We start from the raw sequence: 27,924 nt of genomic DNA on the forward strand, positions 1-27,924 counted from the left end.
AGCCTATATGTGCCCTAGCAAAAGTCAATGATAGGCATCAATACTTGCAAAAGGCTGCTCTTATTATAATAATATGCATCTTAAGACACCTGGGGTTGGAAGGAAATTTTGGAGCATATAGAGGACACCTCCCCTGGTACAAATTATATCCATGAAGTTATTTACTAAACACCTCCATGTGCCAGGCAATGGGTCAGGTGCCTGCTGCTGAGCCAGGTGCTAAGTACACAGAGGGGATGCCACTGAATAATAAGCACTTTGTGAATTTAGAAGACTGGTCCAATTGGCCAGGAAGCCTCTGCTTCGGCCACATCCTCTTGTACACCACAAAATCCAGTCTTTGCAAGATCTTTTATGAACTCCATCCAGGGCTTGGCATTCATGGTGTTAACTTGGACAAGTCTCTAAATACTTCTCACACCATCCTCTGCATAGAGTGCTGCTACTGTCTCTCTTATTATCTAAATTATTTTCTTTCTGGACTCTGCTTCAGGTGCTACCCATTCCAGGACACCTCCTGACAGACCTAGACAGGAGTTGCCCATCTGATGGGCTGCCATCAATCCCGAGTGTACCCCACCACTCCATTCTACTCATTGCATTTGTCTGTTTTCATGTCTCTTCACAGCACACACTGAAATAACAGAGGTGCTTAGCAAACATTTCAGGAGAGAAATGAGCTTCTCTGGGCTGTAGTTACTTCTGTTAAGTAAGGTACACTATAGATGCGACTGTCTATCAAGCCCCAGCAACCTTGATATTCGCGGATCTCAGACTCGCAGGGGCTGCCGGGCAGATGTTCTTGCTGGGAGTTGGGTGGTCTCCTAGGAGGGTTCCAATCAAATTTGCAGCACACGGCTTTTCCTAGGGAAACCATGTGTAAGCCTGGATTACTTGTGCCCTATGTAATCCTGGTTACTCCAGAGCTATTGTTACTCTCTCCCTAAGAACATAGGGACTCTTAACATTGTAGCAAGAGTAAACAAGCTTGGTGGCTAACCAGACATGGGGTCCAGTCTTGGGCCTATCACTTACAAGTTGTTTAACCTTGGACAAGGCATGCACATTTCTGGGTTTATTTCCTAATCTGTATTAGGAACGTAAGTCAGGTCACCTACAGTTGTTGTAACGATTCAGTGTGAGCTATTGCATCCAGATTGGACAGCATATGCCCCGATATGATGAAAGGGAGATTCCGTGTCTTAAATTAGTAGCAGTGGCTCACCCTGAAAGAGCAAATGCCTGGAAGAAGATGTGAGCTTCTGCTTGGTGTGTGGTGATCACAAAGCACAGGTGGCAAAAAAAAAAAAAAAAAAAAAAAAAATCATCATTTTCCAGACTCTACCATTTTAGTTAAATACGCACAATTTTATTGATTGAAGAGATTAGGACAAAAACATTAAACCAAATACAGGACAAAGCACCAGAGGCCATAGATCCCCACCATGCATGTCACCAATCTCTCCTCCTCCAAGGTACTTAAAAAATAGGGGAGAGGGAAGAAAAAAAGGTCCTTCTTGACACAGCACCATCTTCAGAATGTTAAAAAAAAAAACCTTCTCTCCTTTATATCTTCCATTAGCAAAATAGAATCAAGGGCAAATCCATGGCCGCCTTGTCTCCTGGTTACGAAGGGTGAAGCCGCCCTCCTGGGAACGTGAGGACAGGGCTCCTGCTGCGCAGGCATAAAGCATCCAAGAGGCCGCACATACATGCCACACACTATAATGAAGCACAGATTCAAGTAACATTTACATACTAGAGTCCACGTGTCACCTACCCGAAAACAGGACCATTTCACAAAACATATACAGGCAGTCAAATCCAAACAAGTGAGGTACTGGGAACACAAATATTTATGCCAAAAGAGTTCTGTATCATACAGCAATAGAAAAGCCATAATAAAAAACATTTTGCCACTCGAAATCAAATAAAGCTATCTAGAAAAGCCAAGTAAAAGGTTATTTCAGAGACAGAAATACTCAAACAAGGAAAAAAAATCGTAAATGTTAACTACAGCATGTAATATGTCATCCCAAGTCAACCCGTAATTGAAGTACTGGCTTAATACATCACAATGTGACATTTTCCTTAATAAATAGAAGAGTTCTTGAAAATACAAAGGTGCGTATTGGGATAGAGAGCTGTTTTTATTTATATCATCATAGCTTTCAGCTAATTATCCTTCCCGCTCGTCTCTACTGGGGTTTTTTGTCCAAACCAGAGGGCCTTACAAGCCAAAAGGATCATTCTCCGTAAAGAAAACGAAATAGCTGCCCTGTATTTTATACACGTGGGACAACCTGCTTTGTTTCACTAGCTTCTAATAAAACAAAGACAAATGTTTAGTTGCGATCAGAGTGCTGCAAAAGCGTCAGACTCCAGGAGCTTGCTAAAATCTCAGGCCATTGCTATCACCTCAGCAAAGAGGAATGCCTGTCACACAAACCCTCATCGTTCAAAAGCAAAACATGAAAAAGGAGTTGGATTTCTCTTTTCCTTTCTTCTTCCCTTTTCTTTCCCCCTTTAAACTAAGATAGCAGTAATGCATCTGGACGTTTGACTTCTAATAGCTTCCTGCCACGAACCAATTGACACAAAACAGAATAGCTTGTTAAAGGACAGATTTTTTTTCCCCTTCAGGGAGCAAAGCATTAACATGTCATTTCCTGACCAGGATATTAAATAGTTTATTTAGAAGAAATGAGTTGAAGTGAGCGATTAAGAGACACAAACTGGACTTTTGTTTTCTTTTAGTGTAGCACCCAGGTTTCATGTCAGTCTGTGTGCACCGAATTTTTTTTTTAAGTGAACCTCATTAATTACCAGCTAGGTGGTTGGCTTGTTTCAAAGAAAAACAAATTCTTGGCCAACTGTTCCTTCCCTGAATCCTAACAAGAAGTTAAATGCTAACAGTGCGATGCCAGGATGTGTGTTTGAGGCAGAGAGTTTTCATTCTGTGAGGATCTGCAACTATTTTGGAACAAAATGAAAAGTGGGGTAGGCGGAAGTGGCCCAAGTGGCAAGGGGTGGTCTCCCAGGCTATGTTAGGGAAGACAAGCTCCGAGGGGCTCCCATCCATCTCACCCCAACCCCCATCCCACGCCTCTTGCCCCCTTGCTACATGGTCAGTCAGCTCCTTGAAGGTTATCCTTCTCTGAACCAAGAAACTTAAGAGTGTGAATGTCTTTTTTGCTACTCAGCCAGGCAATTCGTGTCCCCTGGAAGAACTCCTTTCCGCTGCCCTCGCTCACTCCTGGTACCTGCTAAGTCTCTGTGGGGCATGAGCTCAGTTAAAGAAAGGGTCCAAGTTCTCTTCCATGTTGACGTCCGGCACCAACTGGTCAGACACTTCCTTAGCACCATATCCTGAATTCGAGACGCTAAAATCTGTAGAAAACCAAGGATGGTCCAGAATTTCCTGCGAGGTCAGCCGCTCCGAGGGCTCCCGCCGCAGAATGCTTCGGATGAGGCACTTGGCCTTGGGTGACAGAGTCTCTGGAATGTTGAACTGGCCACGCCGGATCTTGCTGAAGAGGGAGCTGGGTTCAATGTCATGGAAAGGGTACCGCCCCACCAACATGGTGTACAGCATCACCCCCAGGCTCCACACGTCGGCTGCTTTGCCCGAGTAGCTGCCGCTGGTGTTCAAGATCTCTGGGCTTACGTAAGCCGGGCAGCCATGCTTGTCGGAGAGGGAATCATCGTCTCCCCGCAGAATGTAGGCGTCTTCCAGGCTTTCCAGCTTGACCCGAGTCCTGCAAGAAAGGAGGAAAACATAAGCTCCTGAGGGTGCTCGGAGACACGTTACCACCAGCATCATAACATACCCGACTATAGTGTTTCCGAAGACTCCTCATTCACATTCATTCATTCATCTGACCAGCCAAACATTACTCACTGAGCACCCTCTAGCTGCCAGCTCCTATTCCAGGGCTGACGACACCCACATGGGTGAACAAGACTGACAAGGTCTTTTCATGCAGCTGACAATCCACTGGGGAGCTCAAACCTTGAGCACCTTAGCGAACCATGAATCACATTATCATCACCCTTGTGAAGACGGAACAAGAGATTAAGTAGCTTTCTCAATGTCACATTTGCATAATGCTAGGGCACCACAGAATTCAAACCGAGATCTAACCAACCAGGAAGCCCACAGCTTCGTCTACAACTTTTAGCAGACTTGTAACTAACGTGACAGAACACAGTCCACAACGAGCTTTCACCTTACTTGCATTTTGGCCTCACTACAGCCCTTTGTATTCGACATGTAGGATATTAATATCCCATTTTACAGATGAGAATATCGACACTCAGAGAGTTTGAGGAACTTCCCCAAACCTGTTAGCTGGGAAATGGAGAAGACTTGATCTCACATCTTCCTAAGTTGATGCTGCTGCTCTTTCTTCTATACCAGCTGCCTCTCTTTAGGACCAGAAAGGAAGCAGGGGAATGTTCAAGCAGGAGTGGACTCCCATCACCTGGTCCTTCTGAGGCTGACACCCTCATATCAAGACCACCTTCTTTCCCTGGCCAGGCCCAGTGTCTCAAACCTGTAATCCCAGCACTTTGGGAGGCCAAGGCAGGCGGATCACCTGAGGTTGGGAGTTTGAGACCAGCCTGGCCAACATGGTGAAACCTCGTCTCTACTAAAAACACAAAAATTAGCCAGGCGTGGTGGTGCACACCTGTAATCCCAGCTACTCAGGAGGCGGAGGCAGGAGAATCATTTGAAGCCGGGAGGCAGAGATTGCAGTGAGCTGAGATCGTACTACTGCATTCCAGCCTGGGTGACAGAGTGAGAATCTGTCTCAAAAAGGAAAAACAAAACTGTCTTCTTTCCCAGATTTCCTGCTGCCTTTATCTTCGGTCCTGCCCCTCATACTCCCAAGACCTTGTCCTTGACCAGGTTCTAACATCTGACTAAGGTCACCCACATCTTCTGCCTGTGCACATCTGTGATTCCAATTTCCCACATGTCTGTGTGCGTGGGGTGTGTGTGAACAGAACCATGAGCCCAAGATCCAACTCAAACTAGGCATCCTACCCCCAGTCTTTCCCTGCCATTTAAGGTCCATCGTGGTTGCTGACAGGAAAGTGGGACTCTCCAGCGTATGCTCAAGAATAGAGATAAAGAAATCCTGCATTAAAGACCCTGGAATCCAGCACGCATCCTTACACAGTAAGATCTGATGTCATTGTTGTGTATGACATAAGTGCTCAGGAAATACTTTCGGAAGTGAGTTGAATTCTTATCATTAACTATACCTAATCTACTGTGAGGGCCGGGATGGCAGTGACTTGTTCAAGGCTACGGTGAAAGTCACTGAGAGCTTCCTCCACCCAGCACCCCAAGTCCTAAACCAGCCTCCTCTCCTTAGCTCAGGGGCCTCCTAGGAATTCCTGTTTTCCTGCCCCACTGTTCTTTGAGTGGAAAGCTAGGAATTGCTACCTTCCCATACTTGAAATTGAAATCTTCCTCCGACTCTCCTGGCTGGGGCACTGCCTCACAGAGTTGTAGGTAGTCCTTGGGTCTCATAAACTTAGTTAATCTATCCCATTATCAAACCTCTGGGGGCTTGCAGAGAAGGTGAGGAGGGATGGGGAGGTGTTGGAGTTAGGATTAAGACAGCATCTACAAGGGCTGTCTCACTCGCATCTCGTATTTACTTCATCTCAAAAGCGCACATGCAGGCACACATGCAAGCATCTGCCCTGTTTGCCCCGAAGTGCAAAAAAAGCTCAAATAAGCAGAGAATAAGAAAGAGCTTGGAAAAACCACACTGGGTCATAAGTCAGAGCTTGTGACTCAAGTCCATCTCCTGCTGTTTCTCTTCCTCCATCTGCCTGAAGGTCTTAGCCTTTCAGCGTGATCACCACAGCCACTAAGAGTCATAGAAGTGGGGGCAAGGTTCAAATTAACCAAAAGATTGCTGCTAGGAGTTCTCTATAGCAAAAGGTTTGGTGAAATCCTGGGTTGACTCTAAGACCTCATATTTGGATTACAGGAGTTCAAAGCTCAAGGAGTAACTACTTCCCGTATTAATTTCCACCAACAAACAAACAATAGTTGTGGTCATGGGAAAAGGCACGGGGATAAGAGCTAGGAAGGCAGTTTCCAGGCAAGGCTTTGTCTCTCACTTGCTGTGTGGCTATGGCTGAGTCACTCAACCTCTCTGTTTTTCAGACCTAAAGAGGAGCACTGGACAAGGAAGTCTTTTTAAAAAGTTATGTGGTAAAATAGACACAACGTAAGACCAATGAAGTACACTTAAACCATTTTTAAGTGTACTTCATTGGCATTAAGTACATTTACACTGTCATGCAAACATCTGGACAAGGCGGTCTTAAAGTCTGTCAGTTTTATCATTCTGGGATTCTGTAATACCCATCTCTCCCTTTTTTATGTGCTCACTTACATTCTATTATAATCTATAGAATACATACTCTTCTGCACCTATAGCTAATGTTCTACAAAAACAGGAAGGATCTACATGTGCTAATCCGGAATGGAGCTGATTAAAAACCAGCATCTTTTGTCCTTTTGTTTTTCCTAATCGAAGGTGGCAGGTGGAGCTGGCCCATGAGACTTACTAGCTGTCGAGATGCGACGGAGGTGAAAAGGTGAAACCCAAGGGGCAGAGGAAAGGAGGGGGAAGGCCGGGATCTCGAACCACAGGCACGGTGAGTTTTCCCCACAGCTTCCTCCACCCCATTCTCACCCAGCGCAAGCCAGACCCCTCACCTCCAATTTCACTGTTCTAGCAGCAGAATAGCTATGGAAAGAATTACAACTGTGGAAATAATAGTAAGAAGAAAAACAAGCTCTTCCATCTGTGGGACAAGGGGCGGTCCGGTGGAACAAGCATGGATCTTGGTATCAAAGGGCCCAGGTTTTGCCCAGGTTCCCCTGCCCCAAACCTGCAGTGGTGATGCAGCTCATCTTTGGCCACGGCTGCAGGGTGACCCCCAGGGACTCTCGACCATCTCTTGGACCACACTCCCTTCTCTCTCCATCCCAGCCTGTTTGCTGTTCCTCACATGCCCTGCTTGGCCCCAGTCCTTCTGAGGCCTTTGCCACAGTGTCCCCTTGCCCTAATTATGCTTCCCCAACTGTGTGACAGCTCACTTTTGTCTTGTCTCTGCTCGAATGAAGTTTATTAAACTTCATCCTGTCCATCCTACATTACGTAGCCCTCCTCCTCTTTTCAGCATGGGATATATTGTACATTTACATTTCAAGATTTACTATGTATCATTATGGTCATCATTTCCAGATGATCACCTCACTTCCCACCTCCGAGAGCCCATGGGCATGCAGCTGATGTCATTTTGTACGTAGAGAACAACACTTAAGTTTGCTGCTGTACCTTGAGCACCTAGATGAGTACTTGGCACACAGCAGATACGCAATCCATCAATGACAGGGACAGTCCTGCTGTCGACCCCAGGGGGAGCTTCAGTGTGCTCACCGGGAAAGGAACAAGGGCCGATGATCTGCCTACCTGGCCAGGGTTTAGTGGCAGTCAGTGAGAGCTCTACAGAAGATGGGCTTTGTAAATGACAGCATTGAGGCATCTCCCATGGTGATAGGGGGGTGGGGATATCAGGCATCTGTCAGTAAAGGTGGGAGGGAGATATGACTACAGGGACTTGAACTTCTCCTGGCTCAGCCTTGGCAGGGTGCAGAGCTCACCACCTCAAGCTTTTTATGCAAGGGACTCTCGACCATCTCTTGGGCCACACGCTCTCTCACTCCCTCCCAGCCTGTTTGCTGTTCCTCACATGCCCTGCTTGACCCCAGTCCTTCTGAGGCCTTTGCCACAGTGTCCCCCCGCCCGGATTATGCTTCCCCGACTGTGTCAGCTCACTTTTGTCCCGTCTCTGACCAAATCTGAGGCCCTTTTCCATTCCTATCCCCTTCCAGGTCACCATTTTAGATTCTGACTTTCTCCTTCACCTCCTCCTGCCAGGTGTCCCCACATTCAAAGCATCCTAACCCCTTTGTGGAAGCCTCAGAAAATGGTTAAGGCCTCCACTCCGTCCACTAACACTGACCCTCCCCAAGCTGGAGTTTACCTTTCACCTTTCCTATCTCAAGATGAGCACACGGAATCTAGGCCCGATACTTCATGAATTTGAGAATAAAATGAAAAGACCATCCCACATGCTGCCAAATACCAGCTGCCCCCAAGCTCATCTAGCCAACACTTCACGCTCCTTTCCCTCAGAGGATGCAATTTTAGTGGGGAGGGCCCAGGTCTGCTTGTCACATTTGGTTCAGCACATGCTGCAGAAGGACAACCACAGAAACCAGCCCAGGTCAGAGAGCAAAGCAGTGTCCTAAGGCACAGACACCTGGGTTCAAGATCAGGCCTTGAAAATTACAAAGTACCAAATGTCAGATATCATCTATGTACCCAATGCGTGCAAGGCACTTACACATACCGTCTCTTCAAAGTTGAGGAGCTCCATTTCCAAGGCAGGTACTACGATTCCTTTTCTCACGGACAATGAGCCTAATGCTCAGAGTCTGAATAGGCTCCTATGGCTGGCAAGGCAAGGCAGTGGCTGGGTGCTCACCTTTCTTAGGCCTGACCCCACCTACTCAAGAAGCTGGCGGAGGAAACCACACCAGGGTTGCTCAGTTCACTAGGTTCCATCAAGGCGCGCAGCACATGTGCCTCCCCAGTGTCAGAGGACAGCCAGTCCTTGGGACAGGAGCCTGCTCTTTCTCTAGGGGAGAATCTGCATCCCAGGCAGGACAGGGGCAAAAGAAAAGAGAAGCTGGGAGAAAGGATGGGGAGGAGATGCAGCCTTGCTGTCCTTGGTAGGTCATTCTTTTGACCTTGCTTCCTTCTCAGAACACTGTGAACTTGTTTACATCACTTCTAGGCAAGGGTTGAGGCAACTGGTCTGGATTACGTCTTTCGACAAGGACCTTTCAGGATGTATACCACGTGAGAGGAATGGAGGGAGGTCCGACAGGCGGGGGTGAGTGTCAGCTCTGGTCACTGTGGACTTGCTGTGGAACTGCAGGGAGGCTGCTGAAGGTCTTTGGACCTTGGCTCCCTCCTCTGGGAAACAGGGCTGCCAGTCACGAGTCTCAAGAATGTGTATGGGGAGTCCCTGGTGGGGCTCTAGCACATGTCAGAAATGGGAGCAGAAATGAATGAACAGTCTTGCAATGGCTCACGTCCCCTCACAGTCTGGGCATTATGAGTTTTCCAGGCAAAGGAGTTGATTTCCATAAAAACCAACAGAAGCATCTGTGGACCTAGTAATTCAAATGTCCCACTAGTCATGCAGGCATTTAAAAGACATTTACCAAGCATTTTACTCTGCTTGAGTTGCCCAACCAGGCAACTCAAGGCACTGGGGAGACACCGCGGAGACAGACATGACAAGGAACACCCATCTTCTCAGTTTTTGTGAGAATTAACTGTAATAATGCAAGTACGGTATCTACCGAGGAGCCCAGCGTGGTAGATCTGCAAAAAACTAGCGGCAGCCATGATTACTGATCTTATTATTAAGATGAACCTTCGCACCTACCCTCAACCCGAAAGCCTGGTGGAGAAGACAGGTGAGGAAGCGTGAAATGCAAGTCCCCAGCACACGGCAGTAGATGTGAATTCTCGTTCCTTCCTGAGTCTTTTGCTCTTGTTCCTCCCGCGGGCTGGAATGCTTCTCCCCAGCTCCGTGCCCAGCCCAGTCCCCTCACTTTATTCAGTTACGACTACGGTGATCAGGATATGCTTCCTGGAAGTGGTGGTACCAGAGATAGTCCGAGAAGAATAAACATTCCCCAAAGTGACAAGGGGTGGGGGGGTGTGTGGTAATTTTTGTGACTAAAACGCTGTAAATGACAATGGTTATCTCCAGTAACTTCTCAGGGGAAGAGACAGCTCCCTGCCAGCCACCAGCCTGGGGTAGGATTGGTTTGGCCAGAGAAGCTGGATCCCCGCAGGCCTTTTGCAAACTGTGCCTGGCATGGGAAGAGAACAGCCTGCTTTGCTCTCAACCTGCTGAATGAACAAGGCTTACACGTGGGCAGCCTGTGTACTCAATGACGGCCCAGCCCAGTGCCAGGCCTTGTGTCACCGGATCCCGGTGCCAGGTGAGGAAGCCAAAACCAGCAGGGTGTGGTTCCTCTCCCAGCATCTGTGGAGCAGCACAGATCGGCCCTGAAAGCCCCAATTCTCCCCGCACCCCCATCCACTCTCAGCACAGGCTCCAGAGCTCCCTTGGGCCAATAAGTTGAACTACCAGTGTGGCCCCTGGTTCTTTTGGCCTCAATTTCCCTTCTGTAAAATAAGAACAAATAGCTGCAAGGCCTGAAAAGGGCTCTTCTAGCTTCAGAATTCCAGATTTTAAAGTTTCCTTTAATTCTTAAGCTCTAGTGATTACAACACACCGTATAATATCCTAATAATAATTATAGTAACAATAATAGAAACTATGTGTGAAGCATCTACAAGATGCTAAGATTATTAACAGCCTGCATCCTTATTTCTCAAAAGTAAAAGACAAGTATGATATACGCATGTTTCCTAATAAATAAGGAAGCTGAGGCACAGGGAATTAAATGCCCCAGGCTGTACACAAAGAAGCTGAAGAAGCTGAGCTCTGAAATCTACATCTGTACTCTACTGCCATTGCTCTTTCCAAAATACATTCTGGTACTAAAATCACTGATTTACTTAGGGCCAAAGAAAGAAAAACTTTTAAAGGGAGACCCTGAGATGATGGAGACAAATCTGTCTCCATCTGTTGCCTCATTGGTGGCCCAGTTTATTCAGCACTAGATCTGGTACAAAACCATCCCATTCACAGCTAACTGCTACAGCTCATGAGGTTGATACAGGTGGTTAGACCTGCCCATTTACTGGATGAAGAAACTGAGGGAACAGAAAGCAGATCTGACTTATCCAAGGCCACCTCGCAAGCCAGTGGTAGAGCTGGGATTCAAACCCCGGTTTTTAACTCCAAGTTTAGTGCTTGATCCACAAGATCAAAAAATAGTCTCCACGAGCAAATCATGCTGTGCTTTTAAATCTTTAAACAGCACCCTGGGCTCTTGGCAGGAAGAGATCAGGACAGGGTGGGCCAGGGTGGGGCTGAGCTGGGAGTTCAGCCAGACAAAGTGGGCCTGGCAGGGATGGGAAGTCCGGTGGCCTAAGGTCAGTGAAATCCAGAGAAATCACTGAAGGCCGTCCGGTCAGGCGGTCCAGATAGGCTTAAGGGTCAAGTGAAAAGGTCAGCTGCTGCCAGATCTGACCTTGCCCTGACTGTTACTGAAACACTACTCTGGGCAGCCAGTCCAGTTGTGAAAGCCAGGGTCCCGCCCGGGACGACTGCTACCAACGGCCTGGGAAGGACCACCTGGCACCGTAGGCACCATTATGCCGGCCTGGCAGCCTCATTAGAACTTCACAGGCCGCTAAACGATTCCAAATAAATTGTCGTGCATTTAATTCTGGTTCCTGTATGCACAGACTTTTCCAACAGTCACCTCTGAGAGCCACCTCTGCACCAGGTCTTGTAGAGTCAGTGAACCACCCCAACTCCTACCTCAAGTGGCCCATAAATTAGCAGGGAGAGCAACAGGTGAGCCACAGGGGAAGCATCTCAGGGCAGGAGAGCAACAGGTAAGCCACAGGGGAAGCATCTCAGGGCAGGAGAACAACAGGTAAGCCACAGGGGAAGCATCTCAGGGCAGGAGAGCAACAGGTAAGCCACAGGGGAAGCATCTCAGGGCAGGAGAGCAACAGGTAAGCCACAGGGGAAGCATCTCAGGGCAGGAGAGCAACAGGTAAGCCACAGGGGAAGCATCTCAGGGCGTCGCGGTGGAGGGAGAGATGTCTACAGGGAGAGAATATGCTTCGTTACCTTACAACACCACACAATCTGGAAGGTGGGTGTGCCCACACCGATTTGATGCAGGAGACGACAGCAGCTTAGACAGATGAAGGAACTTGCTTGGAAATAGCACAGTGGGGATAAGCAACCCAATCTGACTCAAATACTCAGGTGTTTTCTGCAGTGCCATCTACCCAGCCACGACAGAACCCCTGCCCTGTCCGCATGCAGGGGCATGTTCCTGCCCCTGACTCCCATCCGTGGTACCTGGATGAACAGGGGAGTCTCACTGTACCTGAACACCTTCCCACGCCCCCACGCAGACACCACACAGCACAGCCTGCAGGCCGCTGGGGCTTCACAGAGGAAGTCCATCCTGTCGCCATAGGAACAGAAAGGGAAACCCAAGAAAGAGGATGCCACGCTGACAGGAATTCCTCATCAATACTCCATTCACTCCCTGCATTGAGACATTCAGCCACGGCTCCTGAAGAATCCCTCCTCCCCTGTGTAATGGACTGACCTCTCCACAGAGCTTCTGCAGGCTCAGTGCTGGCCAGGGACACCCAGCGGTGGTGCTGCTGCCCTGCCCGGTGGCTTAGGAGTGCTTCAGGGTCCAGAATTTTCCCAGTCTTGTTCCAGGTGTGGGGTGGGAGCTCACAGAGCTCGGCGAGGACTGCCAAGTGCATCTCTGCACCCACTCGCAGGGCCAGATGGGGACGCTGCCCTCGACAGGGAGCCCCACGCAGGCTTGTGGAGCTGTGCGCTCAGGCACGTAATGAATGAGATCGGGTCGGAAAACCTGGGTCCTGCTCTTGGCTGTGCCACTAACACATCTGGGACCTTGGGTACGCACACTCTCCTCCTCCTTTTTTTGGAGATAAAAGGGTCGGTTTTAAAGCCCCACTTGTTGCCCCCACCTCTTCAATCCCACTGCCACAGTCTCGGTTTGAGCCACTTCTTCCTGGAACCCATGCCCGGCTGCTATTACCCAGTCCATCCTTCACACATACTTCCAGAATCACAAACCTGTCCCTGCATTCCAGAAAAACCTTTCAATGGTTCCTTCTGGGCAAGCTGGAGGTGAGGGGTGTGTCTTTCAGGCCCTGGACTCAGCCTCATCTCTGTCCTAGCACAGGTGACCCTCCAGCAGCACAGCCCTCCTCCCTACACATGGTTCTTTGTGCCTCTGGCTTGACTCATGCCTTCCGGGACCTCCCCATCCGTACTACAGCACTCAGGCCAACCTCGCGCAGGAGCTCGTCACCTCCCAGAGGTGACCATTCTCCACACCGTACTCCACTGTTGGAACTGCTAAATACTGCCTACAGCTAAGTAACTACTGAGTCATGATTACGATCATTAGGCAAGGACTCTCTTGTACTGATTCCTGTACCATCAACACCTAGCACTGGAAGACAGAGTAGGTGCTTAATAAATGTCCGCGAGATAGAATGACCCCCATATCTAAGATCCCCCGACTCCAACATTCTGTCTGGAGTTCAGGGCATCTAGGCAAGACTCTGCTCAAGCAGTGCAATGGCTAGAGTCCAAAGAAATTTCAAATAGACTGGACTCTGTTCCATGATTTCGAGAAACTCCCAAGAGTATTGAGTAAAAAAAAAAACATCGAAAATGAGTTTCCATCCACTGCCTTCCACTGTCAATATGGCTAGTGGATTTTTCTTATGATATTCATGCCACTGGGACTGAAGGGGCTATTTGTATATCCACGGCATCAACAGTTATACTTTCCTAAGTACTGCTAAGTCCAGTGCTAGGCATGGGGGATAGAAAAAGAAATGAAGCCCACTGTATAGTTCCCTGGGATTAAAAAAAACAACACCACCACCCACAGAATGGGAAAACAGGACCTAGGACTGCCCGCGGGCTTGGCTCATTGGTGGCCCAGTCCATGACTGCTCAGGAAAACCAAGTCGTAAGCCTAGTTTTGACCCTGGCTAGTCAGGTCCTCCTGGTGCACACCTGTTGCCTAACTGCATGAGAAAATTCTTTCTCAGGGTTGGGCATAAGAGATGGTAGTTTACCTGTTGTCTATTTCCTGGAGACAACCTAGTATTTGAGAGCCTGGGCTCTGGAGCCAGGGACCTGGGTACCAACCCCAGGTCTGCCACTGGTTGGCCAGTAGACTCTGAGAATCAATTTTCTTATCTGTAAAACGGTGAAAATAAGAGTATCTTACTCATTGGGTTTAAATTGATTAAATATGGTAGGTAATTAGAATTAAATTTGTGAATCACATTATGGGTAAAACATATGGTGGACCCTGGATATAATTTCATCGAAATGTAGGTCTCCTGAGAACAGGGTTTCTCTCTCACTGGGCTCTGTAGTATCCCCAACACCAAGAATAGTGCCTGGCACATAATAGGTGTTCAATAAGTATTTGTTAAATAAATAATTGAATCTCCAGGTTGTTGGGTTATGAGGCTCAACGACATCAGAGGATGCCCAAGAGCAATAATGAAGGCTATGTATTCAAGTAGCTGCAGGGCACCAGACACTGTGCCGGACACTTAACATGTTAATACATTGTGAATACATTGTCTCTTCTCATGATTTCAGAGAAGGCAGCCTAAGACCATAGGGCTAAATGGAGTAATAAAAAAATCTGACCACTGTTTTAGTCAGTGGTCTGCTTGGTTTGCTTGGGGACACACACTAGCCCATCAACTAGTTACAAAGGACAAGTAGTCAGCATCCCAGCAAGAAATCCTGCTGAATAATATCTACTATTTAGTCTACTTATAAGCGTGGAACCTGGAGGAAGCTCTCCCCTCTCTCACTGTGATTAGAAAAGCCCTTCATGAATAAAATTACAGCCTGCCATAGACACTGAAAACAATGTCTTAAATAAATGTCACTTTTGCATAAATCATTAAAAGGGAAATGATGGGTAAATTTCTCACTTGATGGGAAACTTTGAAAATAGCTCTCTATGAAAAGGTATCTCCATAGGGGATGTGTAAGTTTCCTGGGCTCCCATTGATTCCAGGCAATGACTTGGACACCAAGGCTCTACTTACCCCTGCCTCTCTCTCTCTGTCATTAGCATCCAACCTGAGCTGCTCCCACTCAGAAAAGGAGACATTCCGTCAACAAATAGCGAGGCCCAACCTGTTCCAGGAGCAGTGAACATGAGACAGCCTATGTCCCCAGGAAGCTCCCAGCAGGGCACAAGGACCGTCTAGAGATGCACATACGGACCATCACAATACAGTAGGAGATGAGCTCTGATGAGGAAAGGGAGTGCTATGGGAAAGAGATCACTGATCCTCCCTGGGGAACAGGAGGGCTCGCCAGCCCTCCCCAAAAGTTGGCAATACCTCAAGTACATAAAGGGGTTCCTTATAAATAAGGGAATTCCAGGAGCTCTGTTTCCTTCAAAGCAAAAACGAAAGGTATTTTCCCAAAACACAAAGTGCCCACAACTTGAAAAAATGTACACAGCTTTTAATGAAAGAAAAGCTGAGTCTGGTCTCCAGGGCTCTGATGCCTGCCCTCTGTACTTTGTTAGATATTGAGACCTCAATGGAGGCGGGCGCAACTTGAAGATCTAAAGGAAGAGCCAATAAAGATACTAAGAGCTGAGAAAGCGTGCCTTGACCTCTGTTGGTGGGGGAAGGAGAAAGGCCTCCACCCCACGGGGAGGCACAGGTCTGTGGATCTGGGCAGGTGGCGTTTATTATACCGAAAGCCCCCGGGCCACTGAGTTCCTGCAAAGAGTTGCAGCTTCCACCCTGCAGAAGCAGGCACTGATTGGCTTCCACAAAGCAGAGGAAATGAAACCTGTCACATCAAGAGATAAAGATCTTCTACCCAAAGAAGAAACACGTAAAGAAGCATGTTTCTCAGTTCACATGGGGTCCTTCTGTGCAAGGAAATGTCAACACTGAACTGAGACTGGAGGCAGAGAGTGGCAGGCGGATGGCAGGAAGCCTTGAACCCAGAGAGAAATCCAATGGGCAAAAGCAAACAGGAAGTGCTGTGGGAACAAGGCCCCAGCCACCTTCCTTGAGCAGCATAAGAGTGCACCTGCTCAAAGGGCTCTTCGCATCCTGAGGGAGCCAGGGAACTGGCCCTGTGAGCACAGAGTGACACTGAGTGCAGACGAGGCTTCCGTCAGCAGGAGCTCCCACCCACTGATGGCTGACTGTGCGCTAGGCAGGAGCTCCCACCCACTGATGGCTGACTGTGCGCTAGGCAGGAGCTCCCACCCACTGATGGCTGACTGTGCGCTAGGCAGGAGCTCCCACCCACTGATGGCTGACTGTGCGCTAGGCAGGAGCTCCCACCCACTGATGGCTGACTGTGCGCTAGGCAGGAGCTCCCGTCCGCTGATGGCTGACCGTGTGCTAGCCATTGGGTTCTCTTGTGTTAATACATTTAATTCCATGAGGGAAGTCTTGTTGTTATTTCCACTTTGCAGATGAGGCAGTCTGGGTACAAAGCTTAGGTAACTTCTCAAGGTCCTTTCCTAATAAGTGCAAGAGCAGGGACTGGAATCCAGACAGCAGCTCTGACTCTACATAGAAGTAACAGGACTTCTCCCAAGCTTAGGCCTTCCCGTGAATTAAAATGGAATTGGAGGGGCTTGAAACATGGGGCTTCTAAGTACAGACCGATCAAGCAGGTCACCCCAATGCCACAGCAGAGAGGGGGAGGCAGAGTGCACCGGGCATGCACTTTGGGGATGTGGGTACTGCCTTCTATCAGATTCTGAGCCCCAACCAGCAGGGTGGTCACTACTACACACAGACCGTCTGAGATTTTACTACAGGAACTGTGGATGCACAGGGTGTGGCCAGGCGAGTTCAACTGGAGTTGGAGATTAACTTCCTTAAAATGCTGCTCAATGCCTCTGGGCCCTGAGGTTTTCCTTTTCAGCAGTATAAACAAAAAGAACCAAGCTCTGCCCTGCACAAACATCTCTGGGAACGACAGAGAAGCAGCAGTCCAATGCCGGTAACACAGACGCTGATCCAGGCATGGTGGGGTACGATCCTTCAACCCCTACATGTGCCTGTGGCCGCGTACTCCAGCACACATATGGTCAATCTGGCCTTTCTGAGCCTCAGGTTCCAGACCAGATGCACTTGACCTTTGGCATTAATTTAATGATTATAATTAAGCCAAACAGAGAGGAGGATGTGGCCTAAATCAGAACCCCTATGCCACTCTTCTCAGAATACGCTGCCCAAGAGACTGACTTAATTCTTCAAGAACCCACTGAGTCCTGGGAACTGCTCTCCTATAATGGTACTATTTCATCAATGACTCTAGGAACAGATGTCCCATCATGAGTGCCTGCCCTGCCCAGTGAGTCACAGAATCATCTCATTTAACCCTCACAACTGCCCGACAGGAATGCCATTATTATTTCTGCTTTGAGGAAACCGCAGCTTAGAAACATTCAATGACTTATCCAAGATCAGGTAGCTAAGAAGAGCCAGAAGTTAAACCTAAAACTCAAATCAAAGTAACATGGAAATAGAAGACCCTGAGCTGCTGCCTTTCTACCTAGCAGCACAAGGCACGCTGGCATCAGGTCCAAACACACTAGGAGTCATCCGTGTCTGCCTGCAAAGCTACCAGTGGGGGACGGGAGTGAAGGCGCTGGCAGTTCCACTAAGAACGTTTCCATGGATGGCCATGGATGCAGAGTCCCAGACGGCACACAATCGAAACTTTAGGCACAAGGAGTCAGCCCATAGGCAGGTCTTGTTCTGCACCAGGTGGGCCTCAGCCAGTTTCATACGTAAAGCGTGCACTTTCAATCGCTTTCCAGATCACCAGAGTTCAAGAAGCACATCACTGGGAGGGAGAAGACTGATGCACAAAAGAGGTGTGCAATGGTCAGAAGATGAATAAAGCAGCACTTTCCAAATTCGCTTCTGTGCTTTTTCACCGTGGGACCAATGCCCGAAAGGTTAGAAACAGACATTGACTCCACGGTTTAGCTTTCCAAAAGCCTTTAAAATGTAACCCATTGCTTCCTTACACTTTCAGTGTTCTTGAGGGAGAAGGAAGCTTTAGCTCCACTAAGTGATGCAATTAGGATGGAAGATGAGAGTTCCCAGCAGCAAGCATGGAGCCAATGAGGTTCTGGGCCCTTGACACTCAGCCTCACACTCTTCCCTCAGGAAGTGCTGGCGACGGGCTCCATGTAGGCCACCATGCAGGCCAAATAAGAGAATCTGCCATGACACTCAATGCTGCCAGGAGGCAGAGAAGGAGAAATACACTGTGGGACAAAAAGCAGAAGTTTCACATTCTGGAATCAAGAGGTTAAAATACAGAACAACAAGAAGAAAAAGGTGACTAGGCATGATTCCTTAGTTGATAGTTGGATTTTAGAAAAACAAAAAAGCTCTTATCAATCAGCTACTGTTGAGAACATTCAAAATGTCCTTGAAAACGGAAGCGACCTTCTCAGAGCTGCCCAGATAGACACTTGTCATGTTCCTGAAAGGCCAGCCCACTGGGACCTCCACGTGACTTGGGCTGGAGGAAGAACTCTGGATGAAATGACAGGATTTCTAGGCTGGCTGAACCCTCAGACTGGCTGTGCGAAACTGAGCAAGCAAGGTGACCCTGCCATGAGGCCAAGGAACCTCACTGATCAGGTGGAGGAGTTACCATTTTCTCCATGGTCCTACAGGGCATAAGCCTCAAGGCTGGCCCATGGGGCAACAGGGCTGCATGGGCAAAGGGGCTATCACACATGCCACCGTACTGTAGGGACTACATAGGCCAGCTCCCTACAGTCCCTTACATTTTCTTTTTACCTTGGAAAATGCTCTTTAAAATGAAAAAAAGGCTTTTGCTTTGACATGTTTAGTCCAGGGAATTGTTTTGGTTTCCCATTCACATTGGATACTCCTTGCTGGTTATCTCTGGACAGGGTCACGTTCTTTCACAAAAGTCAAACATAACTTCCAGATGGAATGTCAGAGGTACACACTCCTGAGGTTGGAAGCTTCTTCCCTGGGCCCTGGGACGTCAAGGATTTTGGCTGTGTCATGACACATTCATAAAGGAAAAGCAAAGGCTGGGAGTAAAAGCCCTCCACAGCCCAGGTGAGGCCTGGCTTCATTGGCTCCTAGCTAGCTGTGTGCACTGGGGCATGCTTTCACCTCTGGAGTTCTGCCTCCTGGCAGCAAAACAAGAGAGTGCCACACAGACTCTGCAACCTCCGGGTCCACTTTTGTTCCCATGTTCTATGACTTGGGGACCTCCACTCTGCTCTACTCATCTGCACAAATATGTATTCACTATGGGGCTCCTATTCCTGAACAGACCATTCCTTCTACTCGTTGGTGCCCGAGAGTTCCTTCCTATGGAAACACAATCAAAGATGACACTTAAAAACACAGATCCCTGCGAAAGGGCATTTGCTGTCCTCATGCCCTCTGGCAGACAAATGAATTTCTTGACAGCTGACTTACTAGCGAATGAGGCCTTACTTCGACTCTTTCCTGTCCGTAACTTTGGGACTTCACCACGTTGCACTTTGGAGCTCTCATCTATGCAATGGACATGATAATACTCAAGGGACTTCACCACATTGCACTTTGGAGCTCTCATCTATGCAATGGACATGATAATACTCAAGGGACTTCACCACGTTGCACTTTGAAGCTCTCATCTATGCAATGGACATGATAATACTCACTTCTCCAATAGGAAGAGGTAATTAAGTTAAACTTTAACCTTATGGTAAGGGGTAAACAAATGTGACCTCTTATTTTTGTAGATGCAGTTATTAAATCTCCAAGAAAGGTGGAACATAGAAGGGTAAAGAGAATACCTTTGTCAGTATTCTGTTGAGGGTCCACATACATTCATCTTCCAAATGAGAATATTCAAAGAAGCACATATGCCAATTTATTATTAATTGAAAAGACCTTAGAGCCAATATAGCATACAGAAGGTAACAGAAGGAGAAATATGACGCTGGCAGAGGGAGGGTGGAAACAGACGAAGGACCAGTCCAAGATCACAGAGGGCATCAAAGGCAAAACCAGGGGAAACATGTCCAGGCTCCACGGGCAGAGGCATCTGAGTGGAAGAGAAAAGGTAAGTGTGGTTCCACACTCTAGATCTTCCAACAGCTGCCCCTTCTCAGTTTGTTAATAAAGGGAAAGGCATTCACAAGCAAAGATCAAGATATGAGCTGGTCTCCACGTTATGTGGAGCCTCATTCACGAACTACGGTGAGCAATGAATATAGATCTGTTACCTCTGTTCCTCCAAACTCATATTCTTAAAAAGAAAAAAAGAGTGCTTGAAGGAGTTCTTATAATCAAAATCAGCTGGGAGAGAAAGCAGGGCCCCAGCAGTGTCTGCTAAATAGAAGGTAATGAGTTAATGGCATAACCCAGTTGCCTGCATCCTGTCCAGCTGTCTCCTCAAATAACCAAGACCTCTGCAGTGCCATGCATTTGCATCAGCAGTTTCCTCACCTGGAATGCGGTCTTTCCCACATTTCCTGAAATACAGTCATCTTTCAAGTCTTGGCTCCAAAATCACCCCTCCTATAAAACCTTCCTTGACTCTCCAAGTCCTAGGGAGAACTGACATGTCCCCACCACCCCACCCAGCATGGATCTCTATTCTGAGCTGGTAGCATTTCCTTCATCGGTCAGGTGACTATCTAATTCATCTAGATATTAATAGTACTGAGAATTGTGACTAATAGCTAATATAAGCTTAGGTAAGAGCTACTGAATGAGTGCATGGATGAATGAATTATAAATGACTGATTGTGGGTGCCGAGTGTTCTGCAGGTAGAATTTTCAAGGCCCTGCCTTTACTGGCATTGAAAATGCCACAGAGGTTTGCAGCCACCTTCGGAATTCAAGACACCAATCATACGTATTCACTGGGTCGCAGAATATCCTGTTACCTGTCCTGTAAGCACCAGATGACACCTTTAAAACAGTAGCTATTTGCTTTCCCGAAACACTTGAAAATTGCAATATTCACTTCCTTTTGCCCTCCTAAGATTCCTTCCCCTCATCTGGACCACAGACAGTAAAAAAAAAAAAAAAAAAAAAAAGTCCATTCAAGACTTTTCTAGGAAGCTGTTGTTAGAAGCAGTCCATCACAGTCCCCAGGTCTGGATAGGAATGAGACCTACCTCTCTTCGTCCTTAAAGATGAATTTCCGCAGCTTGAGGTCCCGCAGCACCAGCCCCCCGTCATGGCAGTGGGCCACTGCCGAGGCAATCTGGTAGAAGAGTCTGGCTGCCTCCTCCTCTCTCAGCTTCTTGCAGGTGCGGACGAAGGAATGCATGTCCCCATAGCTTCGCTCAAAGAACACATAGGCTTTGGTCTCACCCAGGATAATTTCAGTGATTTGGTTGATGTTACTATGAGCAGACAGGCAAAAGCACGGTGCCAGGGATTCCTGGTAGCAGCTGATATCAAACACCTACGACAGGATTAACAGTAAGACCAGAGTCAGAGGTGCCTCTTGTACAACCAAAACACAGAACATTGCACCTCCCACAGGCATGGGCTTTTGAGATGACAGAAAATATGCTGAACTTGGACCCAGACCATACTGGCCCTGCCTTCTACCAGCTGTGTGGCACTGAACAAGTCACTTAACCTCTCTGAGCCTCCAAATCTTTATGTATAACATGGGAAACTGATACTTGACTTACAGTGTTAGGAAGATTATATGAGAAAATGAAGGTGATAGTGCTTTGCAAAATGTAATACAGTACACAAATAATAATTTTCATTATTTTTGTCTCTAGCCCAATTGCGTGTTTATAGAACTAAGGCAAAAATGGAAAGTGATCCACCTCAAATGACATCAACAACACTTTATTTACCTTCAAAAACAAAAAAAAAAAGGCCGGGCGCGGTGGCTCAAGCCTGTAATCCCAGCACTGTGGGAGGCCGAGATGGGCGGATCACGAGGTCAGGAGATCGAGACCATCCTGGCTAACACGGTGAAACCCCGTCTCTACTAAAAAATACAAAAAACTAGCCGGGCGAGGTGGCGGCGCCTGTAGTCCCAGCTACTCCGGAGGCTGAGGCAGGAGAATGGCGTGAACCCGGGAGGCGGAGCTTGCAGTGAGCTGAGATCCGGCCACTGCACTCCAGCCTGGGAGGCAGAGCGAGACTCCGTCTCAAAAAAAAAAAAAAAAAAAAAAAAAAAAAAAACAAAAAAAAAGGAAAAGAAATGCACATAAACACGCGTTATACGACACATGAGCAATTAAGAGATTAAATCGCTAGCTGTTGCCTAATGGTCTCTAATTCAATACTTTCATTTTACAGATATGGAAACTGAGGCTCAGAGAATGAGCTAAAACTCGAGCCCCCAGTGGCAGAGGTAGGAATACAAAACAATCCTTCTTAATAGGGCAGCAGCCTTGCTTCTTCCTCTCTTCCCTCCACAGATATCTAACTCAATGAACCAGTTATGCAATGATTTTCTATGAATCAAAATTAGCCTGTGAAATGCCAACTCATTGTGGGGTTGCTTAAAAAGAAAAGGCACCCTCAATACCTTTTGAAACAGACCTAACAGAAATGAACACTACAGAGAATTTTTGAGGTTATAAAAAAAAGCGCTTTCATTCATTTCAAGACCTCCACTAAATCAGGAATACAAGTCCCTGGGTCTGGAATGTGGTTTTTCTATCTGCCTGGGATGTGGGTAAGATGAATCTATTCAGTGTGTGCGTGAGCCAGGGGCATGCGTGGGTGAGCTTCACTGGAAAGCATCTAAGACAGGAACGCCCTAACAATACACTGCATGCTATCAGTTCACAATCATTTAGCTGCCTAAATCGCTTTTTCACTAGTTAGAGCATACTTTCTTTGATCATCATTTTGCAGTGTGGTGGGAAAAATGCTGGACTGGAAATCGGCAACCTTGAGGCACTAATCCGGGCCCTGCCACCAGTAATCTGGATGAGATGGATAAAGAGCTTAGGGTTGCCGGACCTCCCTCCGCTTCATAAAATGAAGATGTTGATTTAGAACAGTGTGAACCTTTTTTGGGTCCTGATGTCACATAAAATCTGATAAAAGCTCTGTTCCCTCTTAGCTGACAATGCCCATTCTCAAATGCATGCACAATACCGGATTCATTTTAAGGGGATTCACGGGCTTTCTGAAGCCCACCCGAGGCCACAGACTGCTATTTAAGAATCCACGAGTTAAGTTGCTCTAAGCTTCAAAAAATTGAAACAAAATCTGTGAGTCAAACAGGGATGTAAAACCTCAAGAGAGTTGGTGCTAACCCAGCCAAGGAAGCAAAGTTAACAGTAATGTTGTGAATGAACCATAATGAGGCATCTCAGAAAAGCGGCACAGCTGCTGCCACTATAACCTAGAATTTAAGAAAGAATACTTCAACATCTCCAGAGACCACAAATCACACACTGATACCGTCAAATGATGACCTAAGAGCGGTGACCTAAGAGGCCTGTTCAATTAGGAATCTGCAATGCTTGAATCAACTTTAACACCCTGACTGCAGGCAACAGAAACCCAGGGAAGGCTCAAAAATTTCAAGGAGTAATAAGCTTTGCAGTGGCTAACGTAAACACTGCATTATATAATGAAGATGATGTGTTCTGAAATACCGGGTTGCAGCTTCTGTCGCCACTGCTCAGAGTTATGATTATTTATAATCTACTTCCTGTTTCCAGGTGCATTTACAAAAACATAAAAGGTGACTTTTGCTCAGCACTTTTAGCCTATTATCCTGCTCCACTGCTGAAAAACTGAATGGAGACAGAATTTTTTAAAAAACTAACATATTTGTGGCAGCTTCAAATGTAGCCATACCTTTTGTAGAAGAGACCAAATTCCAAGATGGTGGACAGAGTATGAAAAATAAAATAAGTATTTATGTTTTCCCAGATGGGAAGGAGCCAAACTTTTATTAGTAGCTATCAGGGGCATTTAGGGGCTTGGAATGGTATTTAAACCATCATCTTCACATGCAAAATCAAGCTACAAGCCTGGTGCCAGCCTCTTTACATGTTTAATTTGAAGCCTTGGTTATGTAATGTGACAGTTCAGATAAGGCAGTAAGATTAGACCATCATTAATAACATTTGCAAAAAAAAAGGTACCCATTCTGCCAAGATAGTAATTATGTCAATCTGCACAGTAGCTACCAGTATTTCCATGAAAACATACAGTTAAAGACTCCTTAAAACGCCTTCATTCATTTATCTAGCAAAAGTAGGCACATGGAGACAATAAGCAGCCTTGATTATTTTGTTTAAATGACTCTGGAATCTCTATTCCTCCAAAGAGTGTCCTAGGGAATTCTCTATGCAGTCCTCTATAATAAATAGCATCTTTACATTTGATCTGTTTTTGCAAAGAATTTTTTCATTGGTCAACACACAGCTAGGAAACAAGAACCTTCTATTCTAAGACATCAAAAGGAACTGGATTCAATGTGTAGATTTCACTGAGCCTTAAAGTAAGCTAACAGACCACAGCATATATATCTCTCAGCGCAGTTCAGAGAAGCAGCCTTATAAACCTCTCTTGGAGCTTCTTAGGAGATACACAACTATGCTTGCATAAGAAGTCACCCACATCATCTTTGGTAAAAAGTCAGGAAAACAGAAGCTGCTGTGTCTTAAAGGGATGACCTCTGTCAAGCAGAACAATGATACTGCACTTAAATCCACTTGCAGCCACACTATAATTGGTGAGGGGCTGATTCAATCTTTGCAATAACTAAACCAGCAGATTAAGTCCAATTTGAGGCCAGAGCGCAAGTCTGCAAATGACACTGTAAGGTCAGCCCAAAGTGAAATATGTCTTGAAAAATCTGGAGAAAGAAAGAGCAGAGGCCAGAGTCACCTCTGGTTTTAAACAAAGAAGTAACAGCCAGATGCCCCTGCAGAATTTGGCTGCAGAGTCCCTATACTTAAAAGCATCTCCAGCCTTTGAAAAATATTAAAATGCTCTACTGAAGTTGAGCAAAAGGAATGAAAATATTCACTGCTGGGTGATTGTGCATATTTCATACAAGAGTGGCAGTTCTGTGGAATTCATTCATTTCAAAGGATGACTATCCTATTGTGCAACCTTGCAGACTTCTGAGAATTCAATCCAGCTACTGAATTTTGGTTAACCGGGCACAGTTGCTCTGGGTCTCAATAACTTAGAGAAGATGCAAAATACCAAAGCTCAGGACAAGCAAAGGGCAACATTTAGAGTCTCCGATTTCCCCCTAAGGTCTGAACTAAACAATCGCAAAACTGACTGGAGATCTCCACTAAACCCAAATTTTGCAATGAAATACTCCAGTCCACTATGAAATAAGGAAAGTAGTCTGCGGTGAATGGCGAAAGTGCGATGTGTTATTTGCAGCACAACCGTGCCCAGTGACCATTTCAAAGGCAGAATGGGTACCCCACTCTCCCCTTACCCCTCAAAAAAAAAAAAAAAAAAACCAGCAAATCTAAAATCAGGTAACAATGAATCCTTGATCTATGTCCAATTCTGGGTAGTAGTATGCTCTATTGTAGTTATTTTCTTTTTTGGAAACTATTTCGCCCCTCATCCACTTGTCTGGGGCCCGGTGGGTGCACATAAAGATACACAGACACACATATGCATAAATCAGTCACTGTTGAGGGTTAAAGACAAAAAAGGAAACCTAAGTGTCCATCGCAGTGGTATTACCACTGCGGATCCCTGGGGGCTCCAAATGGGAGCTCCTTAACCTTACAGGCAAAGGTGTGTGTTCAGGGGGGAACGGAAAAGGGGGGATGAGCAGGCAGGGAAGTCTAGAGATGGGGAGAGAGACCAAGACCAGAGAGAAAGACCCAAAGCATTCACTATTCACCAGAAAGTGCTCCGGCTTTGATTTCCACCCCAACCCTCCTCTCAAGGCTCCAGGCAGAAGAAAGGTCTCTGTAAACTCCTTCCCTGCGCTGGGCCCCTGGGCTCGGCCGGAGGGGGCACCTTTGTGTGTCTGTTTTAAAGGGCACCTTCGGAACAAAGGTTTAACACCTGCCCGCTGCTAAGAACAATGGCTGCGAAAGGAACGGAGTCATCAGTCTTAAAACTACCGGGGGATTCCCTAATCCTTGCTGGAAGGGGAGGGTGCTAGACACAGGAAGAAATCCCCCCGGGCAGCGGGACCCGGCCTCGCGCAGAGAGCTCCTGGAGCCTTCGGTGCACGCGTGTCCGTGGCCCCCGCGCAGTCCCGCCGCCCTCCCCTCCCCGGGCTCTCCCCGAAACGCCCCCACTGCAGCCCGCCCCATTGTCTGAAACGGTCTAAAAACTTCGCAACTTATCGAACCTGAGCAAATAAATAAATAAACCCATTTAATAAGGCCACGGTAATTATCCCGCGAATCTGCCTCTCCCAGACTCGAGGGCCTGGCGCCCTCCCGCTCCCACGGGCCCCTTCCAAAGACAAAAAGCAACCCCCTGGCCCTTTACCTTGCACACCAGCTCCTCTCCGCTGTGCAGATGCACGGCACGAAAAACGTGGTCTCCCTCCAGAGGTTCCAACAATAAGTATTTCCCGATGCAAGAAACGCAATGCGACAAGTTCGGAGTCTCGGGCGGGCTCGGGGAGCCGAGGTTCGGGCTGAAACTCTGGCTGGGCTCCGCGGACCTTATAGACGACAACTCTTCGAAATCCTGGGTTTTGTTCCGCGATCTCCCATATCTCGCTATTGTGATGGGGGTAGACCTGTGTATGTTCATGAGTGTGAGGATCGCACACGACAAACAAAAAAAACCCGCCGGAGAGATGAGTCGCTGGCGAGTGCGGCTGCAGGCGCCTCGGTGCCACTGATTTTAAAAGGGAGCGAGAGGGGAGGGGACAGGAGAGGGACTGCGTGGAGAAAGAGTTAGAAGCCCCCAAATGGGCGCCGCCGGATACCTTGTCTGCTCCGAGCCCGGCTCCCGGGGGTCCTTGGTCGGCAGGCAACTCGGGTCCTTTTGTTACCCCAAAGCAGTCGGCGATGTGCAGAATCGCCGCACTTTTAGTTACTCTGTGTGTGTGTCCCCAGCGTGGATCTGGATGAGTACCCGGGCTGCTAGGGTGCTGAGCTGCAGCGCCAGGGCTCCCGACGCGACCCCCAGGCCGGCTTCCGAATCGCAGACGGGGCGGAGGAGCCCGCGGTAGTTTGTGCAGTCTTCGGGGCGCTCACGGCGGCGGCTCAGTCCCAACGCGTTAGAAGTCAAACAAAAAGAGAAAGGAAACAAGCACGGGTCTACCGGCTGGCGACGCACGGCAGCCAGAATCCGCGCTGCACCCCCTTTTTTTGGTGGAAAGGGTGGGGGGCGTGGAAGGGGGGGGTGCGAGAGAGGGCAGTTACCTACGTTTTAACTGTAGATGGCGTCTGAGGCTTTTCCAAGATCGCGAGCTCTCCAAAAATTAAACAAACAAACAAAAAAAAGAAAAATAGCAAGGGAGCATTTAACTTGGAGCGGTCAGCGCTGCCAACAAAAGATTGCAAAAGCCGGGCACAGAGTTGCGGCGCGGGCTGGGCGCAGGTACCGCGACAAAGCCCTGGGCTCGGCCCGCCGCGCGGAGGTCAGCACAGGCTCATGCTGTCGCCGCTCGCTTGCGCCCTGGGTCTTCCTCCGAATGCAGCCAGACGTGCAAGAGAGAATAAGCACAGATCGGCGGTCTCCGATTTCGCCGGCACGAGCTTGCGGGGGTCCTGCGGGCGCTGCAATGGGAGCTGCGTCCCCGGCCCTTCCAACGCGCAGCGTTCCTTTGCCCCTCTCCCGCTGGAGAACTGGATCTCGTCTTGGAATAATTTGCAACCACTCCGTCTCCCACTACCCCGAGCCCAAATTGCCCGGTGGGGTTTGTTTTGAAGAAAATTGACGGCTTGTCTCCTCCTTCTTTGATTTCTTGCTTGCCCCCCCCCAGAGAAAAGAGGGGACCGTGTATTTAAAAATTAAAGGGGACGGCCGACGGTGCCCGAGGCCAATCCCCGCGCTCAGCACGCCCGCATCCCCCGGCGAGGCGGTATTAATAGTTACTTACGTGGCCGGGGATCTCGGAGCGAGC

The 27,924-nt window shown here is 47.8% G+C and overlaps 1 protein-coding gene across 2 annotated transcripts; it reads right to left on the reverse strand.

Moving 5' to 3' along the window:
- Window positions 1-1,347: 1,347 nt before the first annotated feature.
- On the reverse strand, window positions 1,348-27,924 carry TRIB2 (tribbles pseudokinase 2). 2 transcript variants are annotated; one of them, XM_015111742.3, is made up of 4 exons: window positions 26,782-27,924; window positions 26,334-26,589; window positions 21,029-21,321; window positions 1,348-3,758 (listed from the first exon to the last, which is right to left on the reverse strand). In XM_015111742.3, the coding sequence occupies exons 3-4, from the start codon at window positions 21,181-21,183 to the stop codon at window positions 3,290-3,292; spliced, it is 624 nt and encodes a 207-aa protein (XP_014967228.1). In that variant the 5' UTR covers window positions 21,184-21,321; window positions 26,334-26,589; window positions 26,782-27,924; the 3' UTR covers window positions 1,348-3,289. The 2 variants fall into 2 exon arrangements, with proteins under 2 accessions (XP_014967228.1, XP_014967227.1); XM_015111741.3 differs by having other exon boundaries at window positions 26,334-27,924.

Source organism: Macaca mulatta, chromosome 13, assembly GCF_049350105.2.
Source record: "Macaca mulatta isolate MMU2019108-1 chromosome 13, T2T-MMU8v2.0, whole genome shotgun sequence".
Taxonomy (NCBI): Eukaryota; Metazoa; Chordata; class Mammalia; order Primates; family Cercopithecidae; genus Macaca; species Macaca mulatta.